The sequence below is a fragment of the Poeciliopsis prolifica genome, unplaced genomic scaffold, assembly GCF_027474105.1.
Source record: "Poeciliopsis prolifica strain line A6 unplaced genomic scaffold, Auburn_PproV2 SCAFFOLD014, whole genome shotgun sequence".
Lineage (NCBI taxonomy): Eukaryota > Metazoa > Chordata > Actinopteri > Cyprinodontiformes > Poeciliidae > Poeciliopsis > Poeciliopsis prolifica.
The window spans coordinates 13,045,001-13,072,095 of record NW_026562389.1 but is presented as its reverse complement, the minus strand read 5'-3'; the positions used below and the strand labels follow the sequence as shown (position 1 = coordinate 13,072,095).

At 48.6% G+C, this 27,095-nt stretch overlaps 2 protein-coding genes and 1 pseudogene across 3 annotated transcripts in view; all 3 read right to left on the bottom strand.

Annotated features, from left to right (window-relative positions):
- LOC129366210 (noelin-like) overlaps positions 1 to 1,482 on the bottom strand; it is a 33,503-nt pseudogene extending 32,021 nt beyond the window's left edge.
- A 70-nt stretch (positions 1,483 to 1,552) lies between these two features.
- LOC129366209 (formin-binding protein 1-like) lies at positions 1,553 to 17,822 on the bottom strand. The gene is made up of 18 exons (XM_055039927.1): positions 17,576 to 17,822; positions 16,099 to 16,214; positions 15,971 to 16,021; positions 15,692 to 15,839; positions 15,466 to 15,528; positions 14,336 to 14,431; positions 14,234 to 14,248; positions 14,016 to 14,144; positions 10,295 to 10,441; positions 10,022 to 10,198; positions 6,276 to 6,467; positions 5,710 to 5,724; positions 5,519 to 5,628; positions 4,804 to 4,936; positions 4,590 to 4,723; positions 4,382 to 4,518; positions 2,479 to 2,637; positions 1,553 to 2,141 (listed from the first exon to the last, which is right to left on the bottom strand). The coding sequence occupies exons 1-18, from the start codon at positions 17,603 to 17,605 to the stop codon at positions 2,113 to 2,115; spliced, it is 1,881 nt and encodes a 626-aa protein (XP_054895902.1). The 5' UTR covers positions 17,606 to 17,822; the 3' UTR covers positions 1,553 to 2,112.
- A 3,341-nt stretch (positions 17,823 to 21,163) lies between these two features.
- med27 (mediator complex subunit 27) overlaps positions 21,164 to 27,095 on the bottom strand; it is a 5,976-nt gene continuing 44 nt past the window's right edge. Inside the window, exons 1-8 of one of the 2 annotated variants that reach the window (XM_055039928.1) lie at positions 26,864 to 27,095; positions 23,166 to 23,310; positions 22,345 to 22,508; positions 22,137 to 22,230; positions 21,720 to 21,827; positions 21,592 to 21,633; positions 21,437 to 21,514; positions 21,164 to 21,348 (exon numbers count right to left, since the gene is read on the bottom strand). The exon at positions 26,864 to 27,095 is cut by the window's right edge and continues 44 nt beyond it. In XM_055039928.1, the coding sequence (XP_054895903.1) occupies positions 21,214 to 21,348; positions 21,437 to 21,514; positions 21,592 to 21,633; positions 21,720 to 21,827; positions 22,137 to 22,230; positions 22,345 to 22,508; positions 23,166 to 23,310; positions 26,864 to 27,066 (969 nt within the window). In that variant the 5' untranslated portion in view covers positions 27,067 to 27,095 and the 3' untranslated portion in view covers positions 21,164 to 21,213. The remainder of the gene's footprint in view (positions 21,349 to 21,436; positions 21,515 to 21,591; positions 21,634 to 21,719; positions 21,828 to 22,136; positions 22,231 to 22,344; positions 22,509 to 23,165; positions 23,311 to 26,863) is intronic. The other variant, XM_055039929.1, reaches the window with a different exon arrangement.

Below are 27,095 nucleotides of genomic sequence, written 5' to 3'. Positions count from 1 at the left end.
ACCAGGCCCATGTTCTGGATGGATCTCATGTTCTGGATGGATCTCATGTTCTGGATGGATCTCATGTTCTGGATGGATCCGCCTTTTGGGAAGCCGGATTGTGTTTATTTTAGATTCGCCAGTTTTTATCGTCGCTGCCTAAAGTTTTGTGTTCAGCAGAGTGAGAGGCCTTCAATTATTATTTTTCTCATCTTCATCAGGTTCTGGGATTACTTTAATCACGCCTTGTTTCAGTTTCCATGAATGAGTTCCTTCCTTTTGCAGCAAAAGCTTTAAATCCTCCCAGAAATGTTCCTGCAGGTCAGCTGGGGGTCAGCTGGGGGTCAGCTGGGGGTCGTCTGGCTCAGCTGACTCAAATATGGCCAGAAATTGCCATATTTCTTATAAGCAATTTCAAATTCAGAGATTCTTCGCTGTGAAGAATCTCTGAAAAGGAAAAACTTTTCCACATAAGGAAATTTTCTTACTTCATCAAAAATGAAGATTTATAAAGATGACTACAGAAATGAAATACTTCTGTTATTTTCTTAGAACATTTCACTCTATCAATTATTAGACTATTAACTGCATTATATTCCTGTCTGCGTTTCTCTAAAGGAAAATCTATTCTGGACCGTCACTTCATTTAGTTTATTTGTTGTTTCTTTGTCACTTAATTTTCAGTAAAGTGACATAAGATCTTTAATCACTATTGTCTCTTCTGCTTTTATTTTTCTGTGTAAATCTTCACCAAATTTAATTGAATACTTTCTAATACTGTATTTCAAGTATTGCCATTTAAGAATTGGTGTAATAATAGAGTTGTCATTTCATATATTTAGAATAAGTTCCTTAATAAATTGACAAAACTCTAAGTTTGTAAGAAGCTTTGAATTAAATTTCCAATAATTATTAGGTTTGTAACTTCCGTCTCGTTTTTCAAGTTTTCCATTGACGATGCAGTGATCATTTAAAGGGCAGTTCGCCGTCACTGTTTCTTTAACACTCTGGGACAGCAGCAGATACCAGTCAATAATCAATCATCAATAGATTTGTGAACTGTGGCTCTCCAGACATCCAACAATTTCATGTTAACCAATTCTTTAGGATTAAGTTTCCTTTACCAGCAGCGAAGGCCTTCGATTCATCCGTTCACCTGGAGCCAAGTTAAAATCCCCTCCAACCACGAGATGATCCGAACCTCAAACCCTTCAAGGTGGACGTCCATCTGAAGGACAGGAAGGAGAGCTGGGACTGGACCGATAACTGGACATGAACAGAAGAAAACTGGACACAAGAAGTAAACAAACTAATCAGTAAGAAAGGCTGAATGAAAATGAAATAATAATAATGATATAATCAAATAAAGACAATAACTAACAAATAATAATGAAACTAGAATCAATGAATCAAAACCCAAAACAACCAACGATCCAAACAGAAAAAGGAGAGAAGAAGATTCGGCCTTAAAACCACCACAAACTGATGAAAATAGAGGAATAACCACCTTTCAATCTTAATCTCTGCAGGACCCTGGCACAGCTTTTCCTACTTAAGACAGGAAACACAAGAGTTCAGCTCAGAATGGACTTTATTTTGAAAGTTGTACATACAGGAAGTTACAAATGGCGTGCGTAAGACTAATAAAAAAACAGTCAATCAGTTACTAAATAACTTGTTAGTGGGCTAATTATTAAACCAAAACATTCACATTTCACACTTAATATATTCAATAATCATTGGGTAAGGGGCGGAGCCAATATGCCCCGCCCCCTCTCCTTGGGCGTGGTTAATATTTGTGTTGGTTCATATTTACAGAAGAAACTGAATGTTTTGAATTCACACCTGCTGTGATGTCAGCACAGCAATGACATCACAGCCTGAACGTTTGCTTCATTTCCTGTTAAAATCACATCCAGTTTTTTCTGGTTTCTGCCCCAGATCAACATTTCACAAAGTCAATCTGAGGTCAATGAAAATCAGTCCTGAAGGCTGACTGGTCAGTTAGAGGCTGCTGTTCATCACAGGTTAACCATCTGCACACTGATTGGGTGAAGTATCCAAAGAGCAATTCTGTCCAATCAGAAGCTGCCACTTCCTGTTGCAAGACGTCCTGATAGGCTGACAGAGGAGCTAAACAAGACGGCTGGTCTGTGCAAATCCTGCCAGACAGAGAGACAGACATGTTGGAGTGAGACAGAAATGAGACAGGAAGTGATGAGTTTTCTAACCTTCAGGAAACTCCTGACTTCCTGGTGGGATCCAAACTGTTTGACCTTCAACCTTTGTTGTTGTTTCATGAAACCGTTTAAGTTCCAGGCTCTATTTAGAAGGAACTCTGCATTTTAAAGCGTGTTTACCTCCACGACACGAACCCAGAAACTGAATCTTTAGACCATCCAGGACAGCACTAATCTTGTAATATTCCTTTGCTCAATCCTCTGACTGGGTTGACCTTTAACCTTTGATCATGAAGAACCGTCCCAGGTCACTCGGTACCTTTGGCGCTGCCGTCCAGAAACACCTTGATGTAGGACGTGGGAACGTATCCCTCCTCCTCCAGGTTCCTGCGGACTCTGGTCCAGCCGTCTCCTTTGTCCTCCTCCACCACAGACAGCAGCTCCCCCTCCACCATCGACAGCGTTCCTTCGTTCTGACCTGCGGGACGAGTCCGAACAAACCAGAACCAGCATCACAAACACCTGACGGGGAGCAAGGCCCATCCAAAGCTTCCTGTGTTCTTAACGTAGCGTGAAAGTCAAGCTGATCAGGTTTTCTGGTTGAACTTTGACTCAAGAGAGAGAAACAGCCAGAGAAACGTTACGTTTTGTCAACACCGTCAACATCGGCAACGCCGATCAATATACTGATCGGTCATTAATAATTAAGATCAGCTCCAACCAGCTGGGTTTTACTCTGGATTTGCAGTTTTTTTTGGAACTTGGTTCCAGATCTGTGGAGCATAGAAGCTGAATGCTGATATAGAACTGGGTGATGTAGAACTGGGTGATATAGAACTGGGTGATGTAGAACTGGGTGATATAGAACTGGGTGATGTAGAACTGGGTGATGTAGAACTGGGTGATATAGAACTGGGTGATGTAGAACTGGGTGATATAGAACTGGGTGATGTAGAACTGGATGATGTAGAACTGGGTGATGTAGAACTGGGTGATATAGAACTGGGTGATATAGAACTGGGTGATGTAGAACTGGGTGATGTAGAAACTGGATGATGTAGAACTGGGTGATGTAGAACTGGATGATGTAGAACTGGATGATGTAGAACTGGGTGATATAGAACTGGGTGATGTAGAACTGGGTGATGTAGAACTGGGTGATGTAGAACTGGGTGATATAGAACTGGGTGATATAGAACTGGGTGATGTAGAACTGGGTGATGTAGAACTGGGTGATATAGAACTGGGTGATATAGAGGGTGATATAGAACTGGATGATGTAGAACTGGGTGATATAGAACTGGGTGATATAGAACTGGGTGATGTAGAACTGGGTGATATAGAACTGGGTGATATAGAACTGGGTGATATAGAACTGGGTGATGTAGAACTGGCTGATATAGAACTGGCTGATATAGAACTGGGTGATATAGAACTGGGTGATATAGAACTGGGTGATGTAGAACTGGCTGATATAGAACTGGCTGATATAGAACTGGGTGATATAGAACTGGGTGATATAGAACTGGGTGATATAGAACTGGGTGATGTAGAACTGGGTGATATAGAACTGGGTGATGTAGAACTGGGTGATGTAGAACTGGGTGATATAGAACTGGGTGATGTAGAACTGGGTGATATAGAACTGGGTGATATAGAACTGGGTGATGTAGAACTGGTGATGTAGAACTGGGTGATATAGAACTGGGTGATATAGAACTGGGTGATGTAGAACTGGGTGATGTAGAACTGGGTGATATAGAACTGGGTGATATAGAACTGGGTGATGTAGAACTGGGTGATGTAGAACTGGGTGATATAGAACTGGGTGATGTAGAACTGGGTGATGTAGAACTGGGTGATATAGAACTGGGTGATATAGAACTGGGTGATATAGAACTGGGTGATGTAGAACTGGGTGATATAGAACTGGGTGATGTAGAACTGGGCGGTGTCTCCGTCCTCCTGGTTCTAGTCAGAACTCCAGCGGCCGGTTCTGGTTCGGCAGTCTGACCTGCTGCAGGAATCAAAGCGGTTCTGGTTGGAAACGTCTTCGATACAGAAGTTGGTAAATTCGTTTCAGACGTTTCCGTTTTGAAGGTTTGTGATTCTGTTAACTGTTAAAAATAACATTTCAGAAATGATGATGATGGTAATGATGGTGATTAATGATGATGATGATGAGGACCACAGTGACGAGCCCGTCCAAACGGAGGCGGTACCTTGGAACGGGTAAAGAGACTTGCAGGTTCCGATGCTCGGTAGCGGCTCCTCATCGTCGAAGTCATCGTCAAACTCGGAGCTGCGTGACTTGAAGGTGATTTCGGCCGCCTGGTCCTCGGTGTAGCTGCCGTCGGGGCTGAAAGGAGAGCAAAGTTCAGCCGGGGCCGGTCCAGAACCGAGGCAGAGCGGGTCCGTGGTTCCCATCACCTCTCTCTGCTGGCAGGGCTGCGGTTGCTCAGCTGCTTCAGGCTGCTGCTTCCTGGCGTTGTTGCCTGGGAGTTGTTGCTCTGCCTCCTGGCGCCGTGATCGGACAGACCGCCGTCCGCCTCCGAGAGCCACACCTGGACCCAGACACACAGCAGAACCCGGTCAGTGCCAGAGGAAACGCAGACAACCGACGAAACATGATCTCTGTGCCCACCTGGCTCCTCCTCAGCTCCTCCTCCAGTCTCTGCAGGTTCAGCTTCACTTCCTCCAGTCGAGGCTCCAAACTTCTGGCGTCGCCCATTTGAGGACTTCGTTCATAAACCTCCCTCATCTTCAGCAGAGCATCTCTAAAACACAGAGCAGTCCAAACTGTCCAGCAGAACCAGAACCTGCCCCAATACAAGCTGTAGTAGTGACAGCAGATAAGCAGAGTCTGGTAACTAAGTATGACTAGTTATACTAGTTGAGATGCACCATCCAGTCGACTCGCTGCTCTGACTTCACGTCGAGTCGACGGGTCGCAGTTACAGGATAAATATTCAAATATTTAGCAGTAAAAGTTCTGCAGGCTCCAGTCAAGGCGTGTCACGGCGCCGCGGCCTCTAGACCTCGGCGGTCCCGGGTTCGATCCGGGTTCGATCCGGGTTCGATTCCGTCCTCGGTTCCTCGCAAGACGCAGCTCATAAAACTATGACATCACAGCGACTCGTCGACTCGACTGTTTTACCCAGAACAATAATCAATGTTTCAGTGAAACAGAAGCTTCACTTTTATTGAATATTGTGTTGATATAATTACTTGCCTTTTACCAAATTCTTTACTCTTATTTGAATCATTTCTTGGATGGCGACTTTGAATTTTTACTGCTATGTTGAAATAGTACTACTGTAGAACTCTGAGTCAGTAAGTCCTGTATGAGTCCTGCTGACCGTTGCTCTCTCTCTCTCTGGATTTCCTGGTTGATGTTGTTTATTCGGGCCAGAAGCTTCTTGTGTCTCTGCTCAGGAGGAATCTGGCTGCCGTCAGTTACACTGGAACCCTGAACGGAGCAGGAGCATCCGTCAGCAAACGCAGCACGGCTTTGAAACAGCAGGATTTCATTGACCAGTGACTCACTGACCAGCTTGAGGGACAGCTGTCCAATCAGGAGAGCATGAAAGAAGCAAAACAAATGAGTTAAAAGCTCAGATTTAGCAGAAACATTTGCTCTCTGAGCAAATATACATATATATATATATGTATGTATAATTGAAAGCAAAGAGAAACCCGTTACAGTCGGACTCGTCAGCACGGCGACGCACAGACAGGTTGCCATAGCAACAGACAACAACGCCACAAACAATATTTTCCACACAAAGAGCAAAACATTGTGTCTGTTGCAGCCATTTGGTTTTAGGCTTCATGGTTATTTTGATATTATTAATAAGTGACTGATGTGATATGAGGGTCCCAGTACTCCCAGTACTCCCAGTACTCCCAGTGACTGGTGGGGTTTTAAACCCTGATGCCGACCAGGCTGAAGGTTCAGTTGGTAAAGATTCTTCTCTGGGAGAAAAACCTGATTGAAACCCAAGAGGGGAAAATCTGAGGAACAGGTGAGGATGCCCCACCTGTGTGTGTGTGTGTGTGTGTGTGTGTGTGTGTGTGTGTGTGTGTGTGTGTGTGTGTGTGTGTGTGTGTGTGTACCCCTCTCTTCAGGCTTCGGAGACACTGCTTCCTGGTTCTGGACCCAGAGCTCATGAGGTCACTAAGCCGTTGTGTGATTGGCTCTCTGGAGCCTGTGGGCGGAGTCTGGGTGGAGTTGATCGTCTCTCCAGGAGACGGTGAGGTCGGGGGTGGGGGCGGTGGTTGCCTTGGCGACGACAGGAGATGTAGCAGCTGCAGAAAGACACAAAAGCTTCAGTTCAGGCAATCAGGTGACCCCCACCATATGACCCCCACCATGTGACCCCCACCATGTGACCCCCACCATGTGACCCCCACCATGTGCCCCCCACCATGTGACCCCCACCATGTGACCCCCACCATGTGACCCCCACCATGTGACCCCCCCACCATGTGACCCCCCACCATGTGACCCCCACCATGTGGACCCCCACCACCATGTGACCCCCACCATGTGACCCCCACCATGTGACCCCCCACCATGTGACCCCCACCACCATGTGACCCCCCACCATGTGACCCCCACCATGTGACCCCCACCATGTGACCCCCACCATGTGACCCCCACCACCATGTGACCCCCACCATGTGACCCCCACCACCATGTGACCCCAACATGTGACCCCCCCCATGACCCCCCCCATGTGACCCCCACCACCATGTGACCCCCCCACCATGTGACCCCACCATGTGACCCCCCCACCATGTGACCCCACCATGTGACCCCCACCACCATGTGACCCCCACCATGTGACCCCCACCATGTGACCCCCACCACCATGTGACCCCCCCACCATGTGACCCCCACCATGTGACCCCCACCATGTGACCCCCCCACCATGTGACCCCCACCATGTGACCCCCACCACCATGTGACCCCCCACCATGTGACCCCCCCACCATGTGACCCCCACCATGTGACCCCCCACCACCATGTCCCCCCCACCACCATGTGACCCCCCCACCATGTGACCCCCACCATATGACCCCCCCACCATGTGACCCCCACCATGTGACCCCCACCATATGACCCCCACCATGTGACCCCCACCATGTGACCCCCCCACCATGTGACCCCCACCATGTGACCCCCACCATGTGACCCCCCCCACCATGTGACCCCCACCATGTGACCCCCCCACCATGTGACCCCCACCATGTGACCCCACCACCATGTGACCCCCCCACCATGTGACCTCCCCACCATGTGACCCCCCCACCATGTGACCCCCACCACCATGTGACCCCCCCACCATGTGACCCCCCCCATGTGACCCCCCCACCATGTGACCCCCCCCACCATGTGACCCCCCCACCATGTGACCCCCCACCATGTGACCCCCCCCACCATGTGACCCCACCACCATGTGACCCCCACCACCATGTGACCCCCCACCATGTGACCCCCCCACCATGTGACCCCCCCCACCATGTGACCCCCACCATATGACCCCCACCATGTGACCCCCACCATGTGACCCCCCCACCATGTGACCCCCCCACCATGTGACCCCCACCATGTGACCCCCCCACCATGTGACCCCCACCATGTGACCCCACCACCATGTGACCCCCACCACCATGTGACCCCCCCCACCATGTGACCCCCCACCATGTGACCCCCCCCACCATGTGACCCCCACCATGTGACCCCCCCACCATGTGACCCCCACCATGTGACCCCCCCACCATGTGACCCCCACCATGTGACCCCCCCACCATGTGACCCCCCCACCATGTGACCCCCACCATGTGACCCCCACCATGTGACCCCCCCCACCATGTGACCCCCCCCACCATGTGACCCCCCACCATGTGACCCCCACCATGTGACCCCCCCACCATGTGACCCCCACCAGCATGTGACCCCCACCATGTGACCCCCACCATGTGACCCCCCCCACCATGTGACCCCCCCACCATGTGACCCCCCCACCATGTGACCCCCACCATGTGACCCCCCCACCATGTGACCCCCCACCATGTGACCCCCACCACCATGTGACCCCCCCACCATGTGACCCCCCCACCATGTGACCCCACCACCATGTGACCCCCACCACCATGTGACCTCCCCACCATGTGACCCCCCCACCATGTGACCCCACCACCATGTGACCCCCCCACCATGTGACCCCCACCATGTGACCCCCCCACATGTGACCCCCCCCCCATGTGACCCCACCACCATGTGACCCCCACCATGTGACCCCCCCCACCATGTGACCCCACCACCATGTGACCCCCACCACCATGTGACCCCCCCACCATGTGACCTCCCCACCATGTGACCCCCACCATGTGACCCCCCCACCATGTGACCCCCCCCACCATGTGACCCCCACCATGTGACCCCCCACCATGTGACCCCCCCCACCATGTGACCCCCCCCACCATGTGACCCCCACCACCATGTGACCCCCACCATGTGACCCCCCCACCATGTGACCCCACCATGTGACCCCCCCCCCATGTGACCCCCACCCATGTGACCCCCACCATGTGACCCCCCCCATGTGACCCCCCCCACCATGTGACCCCCACCATGTGACCCCCCCACCATGTGACCCCCACCATGTGACCCCCACCATGTGACCCCCCCCACCATGTGACCCCCACCATGTGACCCCCACCACCATGTGACCCCCACCACCATGTGACCCCCCCACCATGTGACCCCCACCATGTGACCCCCACCATGTGACCCCCACCATGTGACCCCCCCACCATGTGACCCCCACCATGTGACCCCCACCACCATGTGACCCCCACCACCATGTGACCCCCACCATGTGACCCCCCCCACCATGTGACCCCCCCACCATGTGACCCCCCACCATGTGACCCCCCCCACCATGTGACCCCCACCATGTGACCCCCCCACCATGTGACCCCCACCATGTGACCCCCACCATGTGACCCCCCCACCATGTGACCCACACCAGCATGTGACCCCCACCATGTGACCCCCCCACCATGTGACCCCACCATGTGACCACCACCATGTGACCCCCACCACCATGTCCCCCCCCACCATGTGACCCCCCCACCATGTGACCACCACCATGTGACCCCCACCACCATGTGACCACCACCATGTGACCCCCCCACCATGTGACCCCCACCACCATGTGACCCCCCCACCATGTGACCACCACCATGTGACCCCCCCCACCATGTGACCACCACCATGTGACCCCCCCACCATGTGACCCCCACCACCATGTGACCCCCACCAGCATGTGACCCCCACCATGTGACCCCCCCACCATGTGACCCCCCCACCATGTGACCCCCCCACCATGTGACCCCCCCACCATGTGACCCCCACCACCATGTGACCCCCACCATGTGACCCCCCACCATGTGACCCCCACCACCATGTGACCCCCACCACCATGTGACCCCCACCATGTGACCCCCCCACCATGTGACCCCCCACCATGTGACCCCCCCACCATGTGACCACCACCATGTGACCCCCACCACCATGTGACCACCACCATGTGACCCCCCCACCATGTGACCACCACCATGTGACCCCCCCACCATGTGACCACCACCATGTGACCCCCACCACCATGTGACCCCCACCACCATGTGACCCCCACCACCATGTGACCCCCACCACCATGTGACCCCCAGCAGCCACCAGCATGTTTTTATTCTCATGTTTTGGTGGAAACTTTCAGGATCTCCCAGAGAACCGACCGGGTCCAAAGGTGTGTGTGTGTGTGTGTGTGTGTGTGTGTGGGGGGGGGGGTCACCTTGTTTTTCCGTAGGAATGGCCACAACTTCCTGCTGTGTTTTCGCCCCTCAGTCCGGTTGTCAAGGTAACTGGATTCAGAGATGCTCCGCCTCATGTTGGCGCTGTAATCTTCAAACTCAACGTCGCCTGGAGGGTCGAAGCCGGATTTATATACCTCCACCACATGACCAGTGTCCTACACACACACACACACACACACACACACACACACACACACAGATGATGATGATGTTCAGCTGCAGTTCTACATCCCTCCAGGTGGGGGCCTCACCTTCCTGGGCTGGATGCTTTCAGCGGCGTCCATCATGGCGTCCAGACAGCGGCTCGCCGCAGGAAGGACCTTCCGCTCCGACTCGGCTGCCGAACGCATCGCCTCGGCGATCCGCTCGATGCGACGCTCCTCCATGTCCTGAATGCGCTGCAACGACCAGACAGTCAATCTATGAGCAGAAGGTCTAGCAAACACTGAATCTATCACTCACAGATCTATAGACCTGAAAGGTAGAATCTGTTGCATGTTAGATCTGCTGCTAAATTCAGTCAGAAACACATCAAGTCACTTTCTGTTGTTTGAGATTTCTATGGCAACAATGCTCTGCAGGTCAAAGGTCATCTGCATGTCAGAGGTTATCTGCACATATTCCCTGACATTATTTTCATTCTGTTGTCTGTATGATAATATCTATACACATTTACCACAACCATTTTCCTTTTGTGTTCTCGATTCTCAAATCTCTCTGCCATGAAAGTTTAATATTGATGAATCAAATTATAACTCAGCAGCTCATAAAACTGGAGGCAACATGGTTTCCTGATGCACTGCAATATATTTTTCTGCAATCTTTTGAAATTTTGAGGCAGCACAATTTCTCATCAGTAGACATTTTCAAAAATGTGCTCTATGTTCCAATTGAAATGTGTGAGCAAGTTTGTTGAAGGACTTCATTGGCCGACATGCATGACCATGATGGGAGTTTTGGAGGCACACAGACGGCAGAACTCAGGATCCAGACGTCCTTTTCCTCAGGACATAAAATGATCTATTAGAAATGTTTCATCAAACGTTCAGACCTTTTAAAATATCAAGTGGAATAGGAAGCATCGTAATGCTAACCTGAGAGGCACTTTTCATTTTTATGATGTTCATCTGACTCCAGTGTTTTTTCTTCTCCCACTTTTCAAAGTTTGATTTTTGAAAACCCAAATTTAATTTAGTGAATGTCTGAGTCTCATCCCAAGTCACTTTGCTTCACGTTTCCACTTGAATTTAAAATCTTTGAGCAAGTGTGAATGACAACAAGACGACGTCCCTTAGACACTAGAGGACATGTCCAAACCGTGAATTTAACCAAAATACTTTATCTGTAAAAAATGCAAATATATTAATGACAATAAATCCGTTTTGCAATTCCTTTCTCCAAAACCTGTCAATAGTTTCTCTAATACAATATATGGCCCGACAGGAAGTAGGCCTTTCAAAATAAAACTAAATTTCACAATAAAAATGGCCTGAACAAATATCAATCTTCTTAACTAAATATGATCAAATAAAAACAAGCCATAAATATTTCCTATTTATGGCTCCAACACAGGATAACGGCTTCAGATTTGGCCCAATTTATTGAGACCTAAAACATAGAGAAGCATTTTGAGTTCTTGTTGTCTCCATAATATCCCTCTGATGTCCTAATTCATCGTCACGCTCGCTGCCAAAGTTTCAATAAACATAAGGAATAACAATGTGCTGTGGGTTTGTTTAAAAAGCTGCCATTAGTTCTGACTGCAGCTGCAGTTCGGTTCCTTACAGCATGTCTGCAGGAAACCCGAACCTCAGCCTCTTATTCACCAGTCATAACTTTAAGTACAGTTCAGTAGCTGCATGGTCAGTGAGTCAAACGGTTTTCATATCACAGCTTCACATCATTCAGTGAGATTTGAAATTAAAAACAGATTGATCCTAGAATAGGATTCATGAGAATAAGGTTGATATCCCATAGTAATACTGCTGTTGGAATAGATTAACAATGCTTTATTTAATCCTTTTTTTTATCTGATTACTCGATTGATTGTAAGAATAATTGATAGATTACTTGATTACTAAAATATGAGCTATGAAAAATATGTCCTGTCTTAAACTCATTTAGGTGGGACTCTTGGAGAAAAATGATATCTGCTTGATTTGTATTAAAATAAGCCAATATTTTGTGCCTTTTGGCTGGATTCCCACATCCAAGATGTGAATTTGATATATTTTCCAGTCATTCCAGATGATAGATTGATACACGTTTTTAACCTGTGACAAAACACTTTGAGCAGATATATCCAACCTATCTCAGAGCAGACATCCACAAAGAAAACTATTTCCATGGGCAATGAACATTTCCATCATGTAAACAAAAAAAAAACTATTTGAAAAATTTAAAAAACTTAAAACCTTCTCCATTGCTGCTCTGTGCGGCAGCAGGAAAGAAAGAACAGGATGACTAAGCGGCTCGGTCCGCGGCGGCGGCGGCGGCTCGGTCCGGTTCCGTCTGGGGCTCCGAGGGATGACAGTCGGTTGAGTTTGGGGTGTCGTCCCCCTGTTCGTTCTCCAACAGGTGTTCTGTTCATCTGTGCTACCCGTCAATCCGTGCTACCTTGTGGTGATGCACATCGACATTCTGCTGACTCAGCAGATTTCTTATAAATCTGTCCTACCTGTGGAAGTTTTGTTTCATGTGTTTTATTCCATTGCAGATTACGGTAAGCTTTATTGAATTTAAATAAAGAAGCCGTTCTTTATTTAGTGCTAAACTCCTACGCCGCTGCAGCACATATATTTATAAATGGCTTTAGTTTGGTCTGCAAAGTCATTGCTGTAAAGAAATCAGGACTAAATATGTTGTTTTAGGCTATTTTGTCCCTATATTTGAAAAAATTTTAGTTTAATTCCACTCTTTATTAATTATTAAACTTTGCTAAATAGATGTTAGCGATACTATGTGGGACTCAATAGCCTGTAATATCAGTGCATATGAATCATATCCCGTCATTTCAGTGACACGTTGTGGCTGCATTTAATAAAGTCGCTCAAACAGATTAATGCACAAAATAGATCTGTGGCGATCTGGATTAGTCTTTAATTTAATTCCAACCAAACCTGTTTCCCATCTGATCCTGTCTTATTCTAACAAACGCCTCTGTCTCAGATATTAACAGGTAGATATGATGGTGAAGGATCAGCTGCATCTGCAGCTTCTGCTTTCGTCATGATATCAATGGTTCAATGCTAAGCTAACCAGAACTGCTAAGCTTCCACTTCAGTCACTAAATAATGTTCTCCAATATAAAGTTTTGAAGGTGAAATCCTTTCATTGGCTCTGCTTCACCCTTCCTGAATGCCTCAGGAATCCAATAAGAAATGTCTCGGGTCTCGGTTCGGTTCGGTTCGGAGCCAGTGGCCTCACTCAATCTCAAACTCGGCATCATCACAAACAGCTCAGAACCGACCAGTACCGATCGCCTCTTTCAGCCCAATACGTCTCACATTATTCCTCTTCCTGTGGTTTTGGAGAACTTGCATGAGGCCCAACATGGCTGCCGTTAGCTTGCTTCATTTCAAGCACTTCCAAGAACAAAGTGGTCAGATTAGGAGGAGCCGTTTCCCCCAGTTGCTCCTCATATGGCGGGATGTTGCGGATCGACACGCGCCTGGACTCTGAGTGTTTCGTTGGGTTACCCTTAAAGAAAAAGTACCTTAAAGTGCCTTTTTCACATAAAGGAGTTCACAAGCAGACACTGCTACCAGTCTTACGGACAACGACACAAAGAAAGAGCCCCAGAGTGCAGCCATTAATTACATGTAGGGAACGGAGAGCCGCTAGCCGGCCGCCATCTTGTTCGCCCGCCCACGTGACTCACTTTTAATAAAACCTTCTCTTAAGAAATGGTGCAGGGGTTAAATGGAGCTGCTTTCCTCTGACTCTATTGATGGTCACGCCCCAGTCCCTCACCTGGTATATAACTGGAACCAGTGTGCGGTAGTGCTGGTGCTGGTCCTGGTTGAACTGGTTCAGACTGGTCACATATTCCTTCCTGGACTCCTCAGCAGCTTGTTGCTTCTGCTGAGCAGCTTGTCGAGCCTGAAGCCAGAAAACACCAACTTCAGCTTTTAGTGCATAAATTTCATTTCAGAAATACGACGAACGTGGATGAGAGAGGAAGACTGTACCTTGAGAGAGCAGCGCTGAGGCAAAACACAGAGAGAGACATCAGGTCAGGACAGGACAAACTAAACTGCTCTGAACTGGAACAGGTAAAGTGTGAGTGAAACCTTTTCTCCATCCGCCTTGTTGTCCAGGTCGATCCTGTCTGAGACGTGCTGCGCGCGCTCCGCCTCCTTGCAATCTCGCTCAAACCGACGCTTACTCTGAAAAACACGCAAAACGTGGAAACAGTCGCCACCTTTCAGACGCGGGAACCGTTTCCCTGATGTGTGGCTGCAAAAGCGACCCTAACAAAATCACCCACCAACATGGCCGCCATACAACCGGCATGTTACGGTGGGTCTCCAATGAACCCAATGTTGCTCATGTGCAACTGATCTCCCCAAAGCTTCACCTGGTGAGCCAAAAACCTGCTGACACTGCAGAGCATCGACCAGGAGCTGAGACGCCAAACCCTACAGAGGAGGAGTGGGAGGAGCTACAGAGGAGTGGGAGGAGCTACAGAGGAGAGAGTGGGAGGAGCTACAGAGGAGAAAGTGGGAGGAGCTACAGAGGAAAAAGTGGGAGGGGCTACATAGTGGGAGGAGCTACAGAGGAAAGAGTGGGAGGAGCTACAGAGGAAAGAGTGGGAGGAGCTACAGAGGAGTGGGAGGAGCTACAAAGGAGAGTGTGGGAGGAGCTACAGAGGAGGAGTGGGAGGGGCTACAGAGAAGAAAGTGGGAGGGGCTACAGAGTGGGAGGAGCTACAGAGGAGGAGTGGGAGGAGCTACAGAGGAGTGGGAGGAGCTACAGAGGAGAGTGTGGGAGGAGCTACAGAGGAGAAAGTGGGAGGGGCTACAGAGGAGAGAGTGGGAGGAGCTACAGAGGAGGACTGGGAGGAGCTACAGAGGAGGAGTGGGAGGAGCTACAGAGGAGGAGTGGGAGGAGCTACAGAGGAGTGGGAGGAGCTACAGAGGAGGAGTGGGAGGAGCTACAGAGGAGCGAGTGGGAGGAGCTACGGAGGAGGAGTGGGAGGGGCTACAGAGGAGAGTGTGGGAGGAGCTACAGAGGAGGAGTGGGAGGAGCTACAGAGGAGAGTGTGGGAGGAGCTACAGAGGAGGAGTGGGAGGAGCTACAGAGGAGAGTGTGGGAGGAGCTACAGAGGAGGAGTGGGAGGAGCTAACCCTAGTCCTCAAACTGTGACAGACTGAATGAACTGAGATGGCTCAGGGGGAGGGAGGGGTCAAACGTAACTTACAGACTCCAGCTGCTTCCAGGAGTTTTCTATGTGCTGTTGAGCACGGCGGCCATCTTGGAAATGCTGAAATGAGAGAAATTTGTTTGAATGAGAAATGCCTACAAGGTTCCTCTGACCATGACCAGGCCTCTGCTCCATGATCAGAGAGGTCCCTGTTGACCCGCAGCCCACCCTGGCGTGACCCCTGGACTCCCAGCTCCGCCCCTGGACCCCCGCCCCGGCTCACCGTCTTCCTCTCGGTTTTCAGCTCCTGCGTGTAGCGTGTCAGGTCGCAGGCGATCTGCGTGTGCAGGCAGTCGGCCAGGTCTTCTCTCTGAGCCGCCATTTCGTTCAGCTGCTGCAGCGTCGCTGCAAACGCCACACACCAGGTGAACCTAAACGAGCCAAGCAGATCGCACTTCTGAATGATCTTTGACCTCCACAGCCCTCCAGGTTAGCAATGTCTAACGTGACGGCGTCGACATAAATGGGAGAACGACATCCATCCATGCAGTGAACCGCTGACCTGCTGTCGTCTTCTCTGCTCCTCTTCAGGTGGAACTTCTTGGACAGGCTCCTGCAGACGGACGGGGACAGCGACGGGTCGGTGGAGATGCTGAGGGCCCGCTGGATGCGGCGTGCAGGTGAACCTACCTGATCTGCTTGGCGTAGCTCAGCTCGATGTCGGCCCGCTCCTTGACGAACTTGGTGTATCGCTCCAGGAAGTCGATCCCCCAGCCGGTGTGTTTCTCCAGGTTATCAAACTGGTCCTGGAACAGCAGAAAAAGAAGAACATTTCCTGGTTCACCCGCCATCTCACAGCTCAATGGCGCTGCAGTCACCTGACGCCATCCAGGTGAGCAGCCAATCCTCCTTACCTGGAGCACCTGCTGCCCCAATACTCTGGATTGATGGCTGTGTGAGGCCCCAGCTGGTCCTCATGGGGACCGAAGGGTAATGCCCCCGAGGGGAAGGAGCCCCAATAGGGGGTTAGGGTATGTATCCCCACAATGACAGCCTGACAACATGTGTGTGTGTGTGTGTGTGTGTGTGTGTGTTCGCCTGACAATGCATCTATATAACTAATCTGCCTTCCCTATAACTAAGAACCCTTCAGTATCTGGCTGCATTCCTCGAGGGTCGGTCTCCATGATCAGCGTTTTGGTGTCTCTGTAGGTTTGGTATCAGCTGATCTGTGGTGTATAGATCTATAGACCTGTAGACGTGACTACAGCTGGTTTTAAATCAGGACTGGATCTATATGTTCTATTCTATGCTCTAAATACAAAAGACAAACAGGCCTGACGCTGAAGTGACTTTAAATTGTTCTGATTCACATTAGAATAGAGGAAAGTCATCACCATCCATCTTTTGATGTCATCAAGTGAGTCCAGTCGACCATCTTGTTTTGAAGGGAAGTAGATTTGACAGTCGTCTGCATATAAATGAAGCTGCACAGGAAGCTGTGTGAATCAGAACGTAGCGGCAGGCTAACCCTAACCCCAGAACTATTATAAAGCAGTTATTAGAAAGGCTGTGCATGTCAGCAGCATCAGGAATATTTTTGCTCTTGTGGTTTTCTCAACTTTCTGGGAACGATGCTAAGACTGTCAGGAAGTCAGAGGGTTTTCCAGAGTTTTTTTTTTTTTTCTCATTTGATTTGAATCTTTGGGTTCAGCAGAACCAGAACCACCGATTCATTTGGGCAGCAGATCAACGCTGGAGCTGCAGAAGCTTTGCAGGTTAGCAGCTCAAATCACGTTCCTCTGATTTGATGTCTAGCAGGAGAACAGCGCCTCCACCTGACGGGAGGAGGAGCAACGGGATCAGGTGTGTTCAGCTTTAACCTCTGACCTCACAGCAGCAAACAGCCGCTGCTGCCCGGGGTTTTGTCTTGCAGGCCCCCTGCTGACATGGAAACCAGTTCGGGTTGAAACTGCAGTCATGTGCAGGACTGAGCTTCCAGATTATTGATTACTGATCAGGAGATATTCCATGCCGTAAACCCGCAGCGCCCCGCATCCTCCATGATGCTGCAGAGCCAGACGCTGTCGTCACCCACCGTGTTGCTATGGCAGAAGGAGGCGCGAGGGCCGCTGCCACGCGCTCATGTGAGAACATGCACACCTACCCACAGCTCGGTGCCCCAGTTGCAGCTCATGGTTCCGATCTGCAGCGGCCCCGCGTCCCGGTACCGAACCTCGTTCAGTGTGACCTGCTGCTGCTGCTGCTGGCGGCTGCGGCGCGCATCCTGCGGACGGAGCGGACCGTGTCCCCGCGCGGCTGTCCGTGGACCAGTATCGGTCTCGCGCCGCGCGTCCCCTCTGTGGACTCTGTCGTCACAGAGAGATGCTGAGGCTCGGTGTGGACAAATTCACTTGTTTCCGTGTGGCGCATGCGCAATGACGTCATTGGTGGAGCGAACAATCACAGGCATATCACCTCAGCTGAGATCTATGCACTTAACGTGAAAGGTCTCCAGGGGTTAGGGGTCAACACCAGTCATTCATTCTAGATCAGCGGAGCCCAAACCGTCCGGCACCAACATCCAGTTGTTCTCCCAGCAGCCGCTGAGATCCGCCTCATGACACCAAGACACAGAAACTGGAAATGAAACCATGTTGATCATTTCTATACAAATATCCATCAGTTCTATCAGAAATGATAAAATGATAGAAAACCTGATGCAGGGACCAGGTTACTGGTTTCAGTAGGTTACTGGTTTCAGTAGGTTACTGGTTTCAGGAGGTTACTGGTTTCAACAGGTTACTGGTTTCAGTAGGTTACTGGTTTCAACAGGTTACTGGTTTCAGTAGGTTACTGGTTTCAACAGGTTACTGGTTTCAGTAAGTTACTGGTTTCAGCAGGTTACTGGTTTCAGTAGGTTACTGGTTTCAACAGGTTACTGGTTTCAGCAGGTTACTGGTTTCAGCAGGTTACTGGTTTCAACAGGTTACTGGTTTCAATAGGTTACTGGTTTCAGCAGGTTACTGGTTTCAGCAGGTGACTGGTTTCAACAGGTTACTGGTTTCAGCAGGTTACTGGTTTCAACAGGTTACTGGTTTCAGCAGGTTACTGGTTTCAACAGGTTACTGGTTTCAGCAGGTTACTGGTTTCAGTAGGTTACTGGTTTCAGTAGGTTACTGGTTTCAGTAGGTTACTGGTTTAAGTAGGTTACTGGTTTCAGCAGGTGACTGGTTTCAGCAGGTTACTGGTTTCAACAGGTTACTGGTTTCAGCAGGTTACTGGTTTCAGCAGGTTACTGGTTTCAACAGGTGACTGGTTTCAGCAGGTTACTGGTTTCAGTAGGTTACTGGTTTCAGCAGGTTACTGGTTTCAACAGGTTACTGGTTTCAGTAGGTTACTGGTTTCAATAGGTTACTGGTTTCAACAGGTTACTGGTTTCAGTAGGTTACTGGTTTCAGCAGGTTACTGGTTTCAACAGGTTACTGGTTTCAGTAGGTTACTGGTTTCAACAGGTTACTGGTTTCAACAGGTTACTGGTTTCAGCAGGTTACTGGTTTCAACAGGTTACTGGTTTCAGCAGGTTACTGGTTTCAGTAGGTTACTGGTTTCAGTAGGTTACTGGTTTCAACAGGTTACTGGTTTCAGTAGGTTACTGGTTTCAGTAGGTTACTGGTTTCAGTAGGTTACTGGTTTCAGTAGGTTACTGGTTTCTCAGTCACAAGCTGGTTGCAGTCAGTGATGGTGGATGTGAACTTTGACCTCAATATGCTCAATACAAGCAGAGATTAGGTGAAAACATTCAGTCCGTTACGATATCAGGTTTCCAGGCTTGATATGTATTGATTATTAATGAGCCTCTCATGAACTCAGCGGCGGCTGATTGGCTGCTTTAAACTCCTGATCTGCTGTCAGTCGGTCTTTCTTAACAATAATTACTGATCATATTCATTTTAACATGTTTTGTTGATATTTTATGATTCTTTAATGAAGCTACAAATGTTTAGGATCTTAGTGAATATTTTGATAAGCCTGTCAGAACAGGAAGTTCTGCTCTCAGCTTCCTGTTGGTCTTCAGTTTGTCACCTGCTGCAGAGACTCAAAACCTGATTGATGTATTGATCACCGCTGGTCCAAGTCATCAGTCAGAAACATCAAGAGTCATTTTAAAAACTGATCTACAGATCTAGAGCTCAACCCATCGACCCTGCATGCTTCCTGTTTTAACTGGATTCAGATGCTTCCAGTTCAGCAAACATGGACTCAGAGAATGAGACGACAAGAGGACTCAGAGGACTAGAGGATTCAGAGGACTAGAGGATTCAGAGGACTAGAGGACTCTGAGGTTTCTCTACATTCCTCTCCGCGGCTCCTGCATTCTTTTTTATTTCTTGTTCTTGACTTATTTGGTGTCCAGATCCTCTGAGTTGCCAGGTGCTTCACTTCTCCAACTCACAAGGACTAAACAGTGACTAGTTACTTTATAGATCTTCCTCCTGACACTGATAATATTCAGGAACTCAGAATCTTGTCTGTATCTTATCAATAATAGTTTATTATTATTAATAAAATAATAATAGCAGCTATTAAACTTTCATTAACTCACATTCAGGGTTTTTATATTTTATTGCTGATTAATATTTCAGTTTTTCATGTTTTCATTGGCCGTCAGTGGAGAATCCCAACAGCTTTAAAATAATAATCTTACTTATTGATTTGATCTTAGTTGCTATTTGCTGATGCTGACATGTTTACCCATAATCCTTTGCTGTCTGATCATCTTTAATAACCGTTGAGGAGATTTAGATCAAGTCGCTCTGTAACTTCGCCTGCCTGCCACACACACACACACACACACACACACACACACACACACACACACACACCCAACTAATCTGATAGTCATATTTTTGGACTGTGGGAGGAACCTGGAGAACCTGGAGAACCTGGAGAGAACCCGCCATGCACAGGGAGAACATGCAGACTCCACACAGAAAGAGCCTGGGCTGGGAATCGAACCCAGGACTTCTGGGTATTTCCAAGATGGAAGAAAATATAAATTAAAATGTAATAAACAGTTTATTGGTCGGTGATCAAAGGCATGATTTTTACCCATAAAACCATCTGTTTTATGCAGATAGAAGTTAGCTTGGAATAACATGGAGATAATAAAGAGCAAGTGAAGATATAAAAAAATCTAATCAATTCCTAAATACCCCCACAAAACGATATTAATTTCATAATTATGTATAAAGGTTTCTATGAAATGACTTTCTGCAAAAGATATTCTAAATATCAATTCCTGGGTTTCGTGATGAGATTTTGAGACAATACAGTTTTAAAATTGCGACTTCACTGATGTTTTCTAACAAAGATATTCAAATCATCCCAGGTTCATTTAGTCCAGTTGCCAAACTTCATGCGATTCTGATTCAACCAAATTATTGACATCGTCTCAAACATGAGCTCCTGTGTCCAGGAAGTGATGTCACAGCTGCTCTGGCTGAAGGCAGCAGCGTTTGGTCCATCTAGATCTGAATTCTGGATTTAGTGACGTAGAAACGTTTCATTCACACGTCTCATTATCTGCTGGACACTAAAAGCTTCAGGTTTAAACCTCTGAGATTTAACTTGATGGTTTCTGAGTCAAACCTTCAGCTGTTCTTCCTTCCCACTGTGGCCACTTGCTTGCTGAGGAGGAATCGGGTTCTGCTGGTTCGGCGATGAAGTCATCGCAGCAAAAAGACTACTCAACTGAAAAAAACTCCAAACTTTATTTACAGACAGGAAACAAACATGGACTGTTTACAGACGGCAGGTGTCGTGGAACGCCTCCAGGGTCCTAAAGTCCCTCCATGTTGGAGGCAGACCGTCCTGCAGGAACCGGCCACAGCGCTGACACGAAGACTGGAACAGCTTGATGTAGCTGCGGAGCCACGTCTGTGGACAGACAGGTGGGACAGACAGGTGGGACAGACAGGTGAGACAGAGAAACAAGTAAAGAGGCAGCAGATGAAAAGCGACTCACCATGAAGGAGCGGACGACCACGTCGGGCATCTGGGGCAGCTGGTAGTGCAGCAGGGCTGTTGTAGCATGATCAGTTACCTAGCAACCACACAACCAATCAGAAAGCTGAACACTCAAAGTACCTGACCAGAAACATAGAGGAAGGACAGACTTACTTTCTGGAAAACCAGGTACTGAGACTTTGTCCAAATGTCCAGCTGGGACAAAGACACAAGCATTAGCGTGGAGACATGATTGGAACCTGCCCGGGTTACCATGAAGACGCTGCCCAGGTGAGCCTCACCTTTCCGTCCTCACTGTGGACATTCTCATTAAAACCTCTGACGACGGTTCTGTCGATGAACAGAGAACGCATCACAACGATCGCCTTCAGCACCTTCCCAAGGGTCACCTGAGGACAAGAGAGCTGAGACAGACGCCTCCTCCACCCCCGAGACGCCTCCTCCACCCCCGAGACGCCTCCTCCACCCCCGAGACGCCTCCTCCACCCCCGAGACGCCTCCTCCACCCCCGAGACGCCTCCTCCACCCCCGAGACGCCTCCTCCACCTCTGAGACGCCTCCTCCACCCCCGAGACGCCTCCTCCACCCCCGAGACGCCTCCTCCACCCCCGAGACGCCTCCTCCACCCCGAGACGCCTCCTCCACCCCCGAGACGCCTCCTCCACCCGTTCCCTGGGCTGTAATCAGCTCTGACGTACCAGCAGCACAGCTGACGTCCCGTTGGGTCTGAAGAGCTCGATGGTCATATCCGGAAACATTCTGCCGACCCGGGAAATGACATCATCCACATACCTGCAGAGGGAGAAGCAGAGGCCAGTGGCAGGTGCGGCTACAGGTGCAGCTACAGGTGCAGCTACAGGTGCGGCTACAGGTGCGGCGTCCGGGTGACCCGTCACTAGGACTCACTGCGGCGGCAGCACCAGCGTACTGGGCTGGACTTTGGGCCGTCTCTTGGCCGATGCTCCCATCTGATTGGCCGATCGCTTCAGCGACTGCTGGTTCAGCAGACTGGAGGCCAACCCGGCGTGGTACTGCAGCTGAAACCAGAACCGGAACCAGCATGCACGGTGCTGCTTGTTGTCATGGTTACAGGACAGGAGCCGGGACATCAAGTGTAGCCGAGGTGCCGTTGCCATGGCAGCAGCCTGAGTAAAGGCCCGGATGTAACCGGCAGAACCCGACCTCTGGGTCGGGCTGCGTTGGACCAGGTGGACACCAGAGGGAAAGACCTGAGTGAAGTTGGTCCCCCACCTTCTCCAAATCAGACAAAACTGATGTCAGACGTTTGTGTTGCTATCATTCTAAAGATATTAAGAAAAATATTCTCCAGGGGTCATCAGAGGTCAACTACTTCCCCGGCCGGCCCTGCTCACTTTTGCAAAAATACATACATTTGGTGTCAATCAACTGTTTGTGCATGAAAATGTGTCCATTGAAAGAGCTGACATTACAAATGATACAACTATCAACTATTATTAATAGTTTATTAATAATAATAATAGTTCATAGAGGTCATCAAAGGTCAACCATCTCCCCCACCTTCTTCAAATCAGGGAAAATTGGTGTCAATCGACTCGACTACATTTGCTGAACAAATGTAGTCGAGTCGATTGAGGGAGGGGGGGGGGGGGGGTTGGGGGGGGGGGTTTGGGGGGGGGGGGGAGGCACCTTCACTCAGGTGAGGGAAAGGCATGTCACCATGGCAACAGCATCAGGCCGGGCCTCACCTTGTTGGACCACTTGTAGGCCTGCAGCAGCTGAGAGTAGAGAGGAGTTTTGTCCTGAACCGGGTCCAAACTCAGCAGCCCGCTGTTATGGAGCGGATGGGACTCTGAGGGTCGACCCACCAGGCCGCTGAGACGCTCCAGCTCACTGCGGGACAGCAGACACCCTGGTTACCTAGCAACCAGGGAACCACGCCCACTGGCCAACACAGGACTTCCTGTCACTGCTTTAGCTAACCCATTAGCCATCTGTTAGCTAACCCATTAGCCATCTGTTAGCTAACCCATTAGCCATCTGTTAGCTAACCCATTAGCCATCTGTTAGCTAACCCATTAGCCATCTGTTAGCTAACCCATTAGCCATCTGTTAGCTAACCCATTAGCCATCTGTTAACTAACCCATTAGCCATCTGTTAGCTAACCCATTAGCCATCTGTTAGCTAACCCATTAGCCATCTGTTAGCTAACCCATTAGCCATCTGTTAACTAACCCATTAGCCATCTGTTAGCTAACCCATTAGCCATCTGTTAGCTAACCCATTAGCCATCTGTTAGCTAACCCATTAGCCATCTGTTAGCTAACCCATTAGCCATCTGTTAGCTAACCCATTAGCCATCTGTTAGCTAACCCATTAGCCATCTGTTAGCTAACCCATTAGCCATCTGTTAACTAACCCATTAGCCATCTGTTAGCTAACCCATTAGCCATCTGTTAGCTAACCCATTAGCCATCTGTTAGCTAACCCATTAGCCATCTGTTAGCTAACCCATTAGCCATCTGTTAGCTAACCCATTAGCCATCTGTTAGCTAACCCATTAGCCATCTGTTAGCTAACCCATTAGCCATCTGTTAGCTAACCCATTAGCCATCTGTTAGCTAACCCATTAGCCATCTGTTAGCTAACCCATTAGCCATCTGTTAGCTAACCCATTAGCCATCTGTTAGCTAACCCATTAGCCATCTGTTAGCAACATGGTTTCAGGAAACAGCCTGGTCCAGCAGGAGAGTCCAGATCGGGTTCTGGATCATAGTTTTCCCTAAATTGAATTTTCTGAAAAACTCCTAAAGCACTAATTTTCAGGTGACTAGGGTTAGGGTAAGGGTTAGGGTACGGTGCAGAGGGTTGGTTTTGTTTTATCAAGATGATTCTTTAAACTTTTACAAACTAAACATCCTAATTAAATCCTAAATACACAATATTTTTTCTCTCTGCTCAATGCATAAAATAAAATTTAATAACATTGTCATTCTCTATAAATGATGCTAGAGGTTTAGATCTATGTTACAACTAGACTATTAATAGGGGCCCCTGATGTCTGGAGGCCCCTGAAGGGCCCCTGCCAGCAGCTACTGAGTTTTCTATATTCCAGTCTTATAATTGTAGATCTAGAGCAGGGGTGTCAAACTCATTTTGGTTTAGGGGCCACATTCAGCTTAATCTGATCTCCAGGGGCCGCACAAATTAACTCATTGCAAGATTAAATAGAACTAATGAAAGTGGACTCGTTGATTTTTATATTAAACAAATTTCACTTTTACAAAAATATATTATGAATAACTTCAGACTTTTTAATATACAATTTCAACAATAATTTTACTCAGTTAAACATTTATTTAAGTGCATTATGCGTAAGAACTGATCGCAGTGATTCTACAAAGTTGCAAAACATTTATTGACAGTTTTTGGAACTTCAAACACTGTCCTGCATGAAAAAATACATCAAACAGATAAAAATTAAGAAATGATTTAAAATCAATTTTCTACATCTGGGAAGCAATTTAAACAAATTAGCGAGCTTCACACATTTGAAATGTTAAGTGTTTTAAACAGACATTTGATTAAGTACATTTGTCGCCTTTCTTGTTGATGCATAAAATATATACATATAGAAAAACTTTCATACATAACATGTATTGCATGCATGAGAAATATTTCACTCAACGAACTGACAATGACTGAGAGCTCTGGCTCGGATGAAATTAACAGTTCGGAGAACCACCTTCATGACATGGTGCATTTTAGCGACTTGCAGCTTAATGCTTCCTGATGCAAAATACAATGAAATGTCCAAAACTCCCCTCCCTTTATTTGCAGCTTGGACTTTCTCTCTGAACTTTGTCACAACACCTGTCTTTGTCCCAAGCATTGACGGCGCACCATCAGTAGCTAGGCTTACGGTGCGGGACCGGTCCACCCGGAGCGGGACCGGTCCACCCCGACTCGGTCCGGCGCTCCAACAACGGAGCGGAAAATGTCTTCAGATGTCATGGTGTCGGTCATGGGCACCAACTCTAGAAACTCCTCTGTGACAGTGAACGTCTCATCAACAGTTGAGCGACATCCGCAGCATCAGTACTCTCTCTCATCACTGGCAACAGAAAATGCCAGAAATGACTCCGTTTTGCGTTTAAGCTGGTTGTCCAAATCTGCAGATAGTTCCGAAATCCTGTCTGCGACGGTATTTCTAGTCAAGCTAATCTTGGCAAAAGCTTGTCGCTTCTCAGGACACACAACTTGAACAGCTTCAGCATGCAGTTCCCTCACAGGAAGGCTTTGATGCTAACGCTATTTGGCTAGCAGTTAGCTAGCTGGCTTTCACCGCAGCATCACTGGCCTCTCGACTCCGGGTGAAAACAGATTGCTGTTTCCTCAGACCGTCAACATTTCATTATCTTCTGATTCTCAGTTCTCCTTGCAAGTGCTTGTATTTTTCACCATGCTGAGTTTCATAGTGGCGGCGAATATTGTATTCCTTAAGCACCGAAACCTGCTGCAGGCACACAAGGCACACGGGTTTTCCATTCACCTCCGTGAACAAATAAGAAGAAGTCCATTTTTCTTGAAAAATCCGACACTGTGTCTGTCTACCTTTCCATTTTTTGAGAAAGACATGTCTTTGATGAGGCTGCCGGGACCAAAATAAAACGCTGATAAAGCGATAGAATCAAAGCTGTTTACAGAACCTGAAGCTCAGTGCTGCCATCTGCTGTTAAATCCGATGTCTGCTCTGAATAAAACTGCGCCCCTCGTGGACAATATAGGAATTGCAGATTTTCAATTAAACGAAGTGTATGTTGTTGTTTTTTTCAATCATAATGGTCCGGCTGGGGGCATTTAGACCCCGGGCCGGACTAAATCGTTCAGCGGGCCGGTTTCGGCCCGCGGGCCGTACGTTTGACACCCCTGATCTAGAGGTTCTAACATAGAAAACATTATATAGAGTTAAACCCTTTGAGCGTTTAGATCTATAAATCATCTGCAGCCAAGTTGTTCTAGAGGTTAAATACATATTAATACATATAATTAGATATTATTAGGGCTTCATTAGTAAAATGGCAGCAAATTAACTGATTTCATAATGTCATAACCTTTGACCTTCTCTGGCCTCTAGTCTCAGAAACTTTATTCCTGTTGGGGGAAATAGACATTTGGTTTGCATGTCCCTCCATGATGGCAGTGATTTAGTAGGATCCAATTAGATTATTGATCAGTATGGGTTGTTCAGTGTTTTTGTTCAATTGGCCCCTTGTTAACTGTGGCCCCCGGCCCTCCATAGGCCCCTGCACGGCCCTGACCGGGACTCATCTGATGTCCAGTAAAGTCCCTGAGAACCTGCCCTTCTGCCCCCCTGCCCCTCCTGCCTGCACTCCTGGGGTCTCAACAGATGTAAACGCGGTTCCGGTCCGGAGCGGCTCTTACTTCAGGTCCCGGTTGACGGCTTGCAGGGTGTCCTGGAACTCGGAGATGAACCGCTTCTCGCGGCCCTCCAGAGTCTCGCGGTTCTTCATTCCGTCCTTCAGCGACTCGAAGACGCGGCTGACGCTGGAGCGAAGCGCCTGGATGCCGCTGATGGCGTGAGAGAAGGCGTCCAGGTTCACCCCCACGGAGATCGGCTCCGCCATCTTGCTGCTGCCGCTGCTTCTCCTGCTTC

Coding starts and splice junctions, on each gene's coding strand:
- LOC129366209 (XM_055039927.1), bottom strand. CDS start 17,605: ATGAGCTGCAACTGGGGCACCGAGCTGTGG. Junction 15,840..15,970: donor AGCAGAGAAGACGACAGCAG/GTCAGCGGTTCA, acceptor TGGCTCGTTTAG/GTTCACCTGGTGTGTGGCGT. Junction 2,638..4,381: donor GTCTCTTTACCCGTTCCAAG/GTACCGCCTCCG, acceptor CTCGTCCCGCAG/GTCAGAACGAAGGAACGCTG.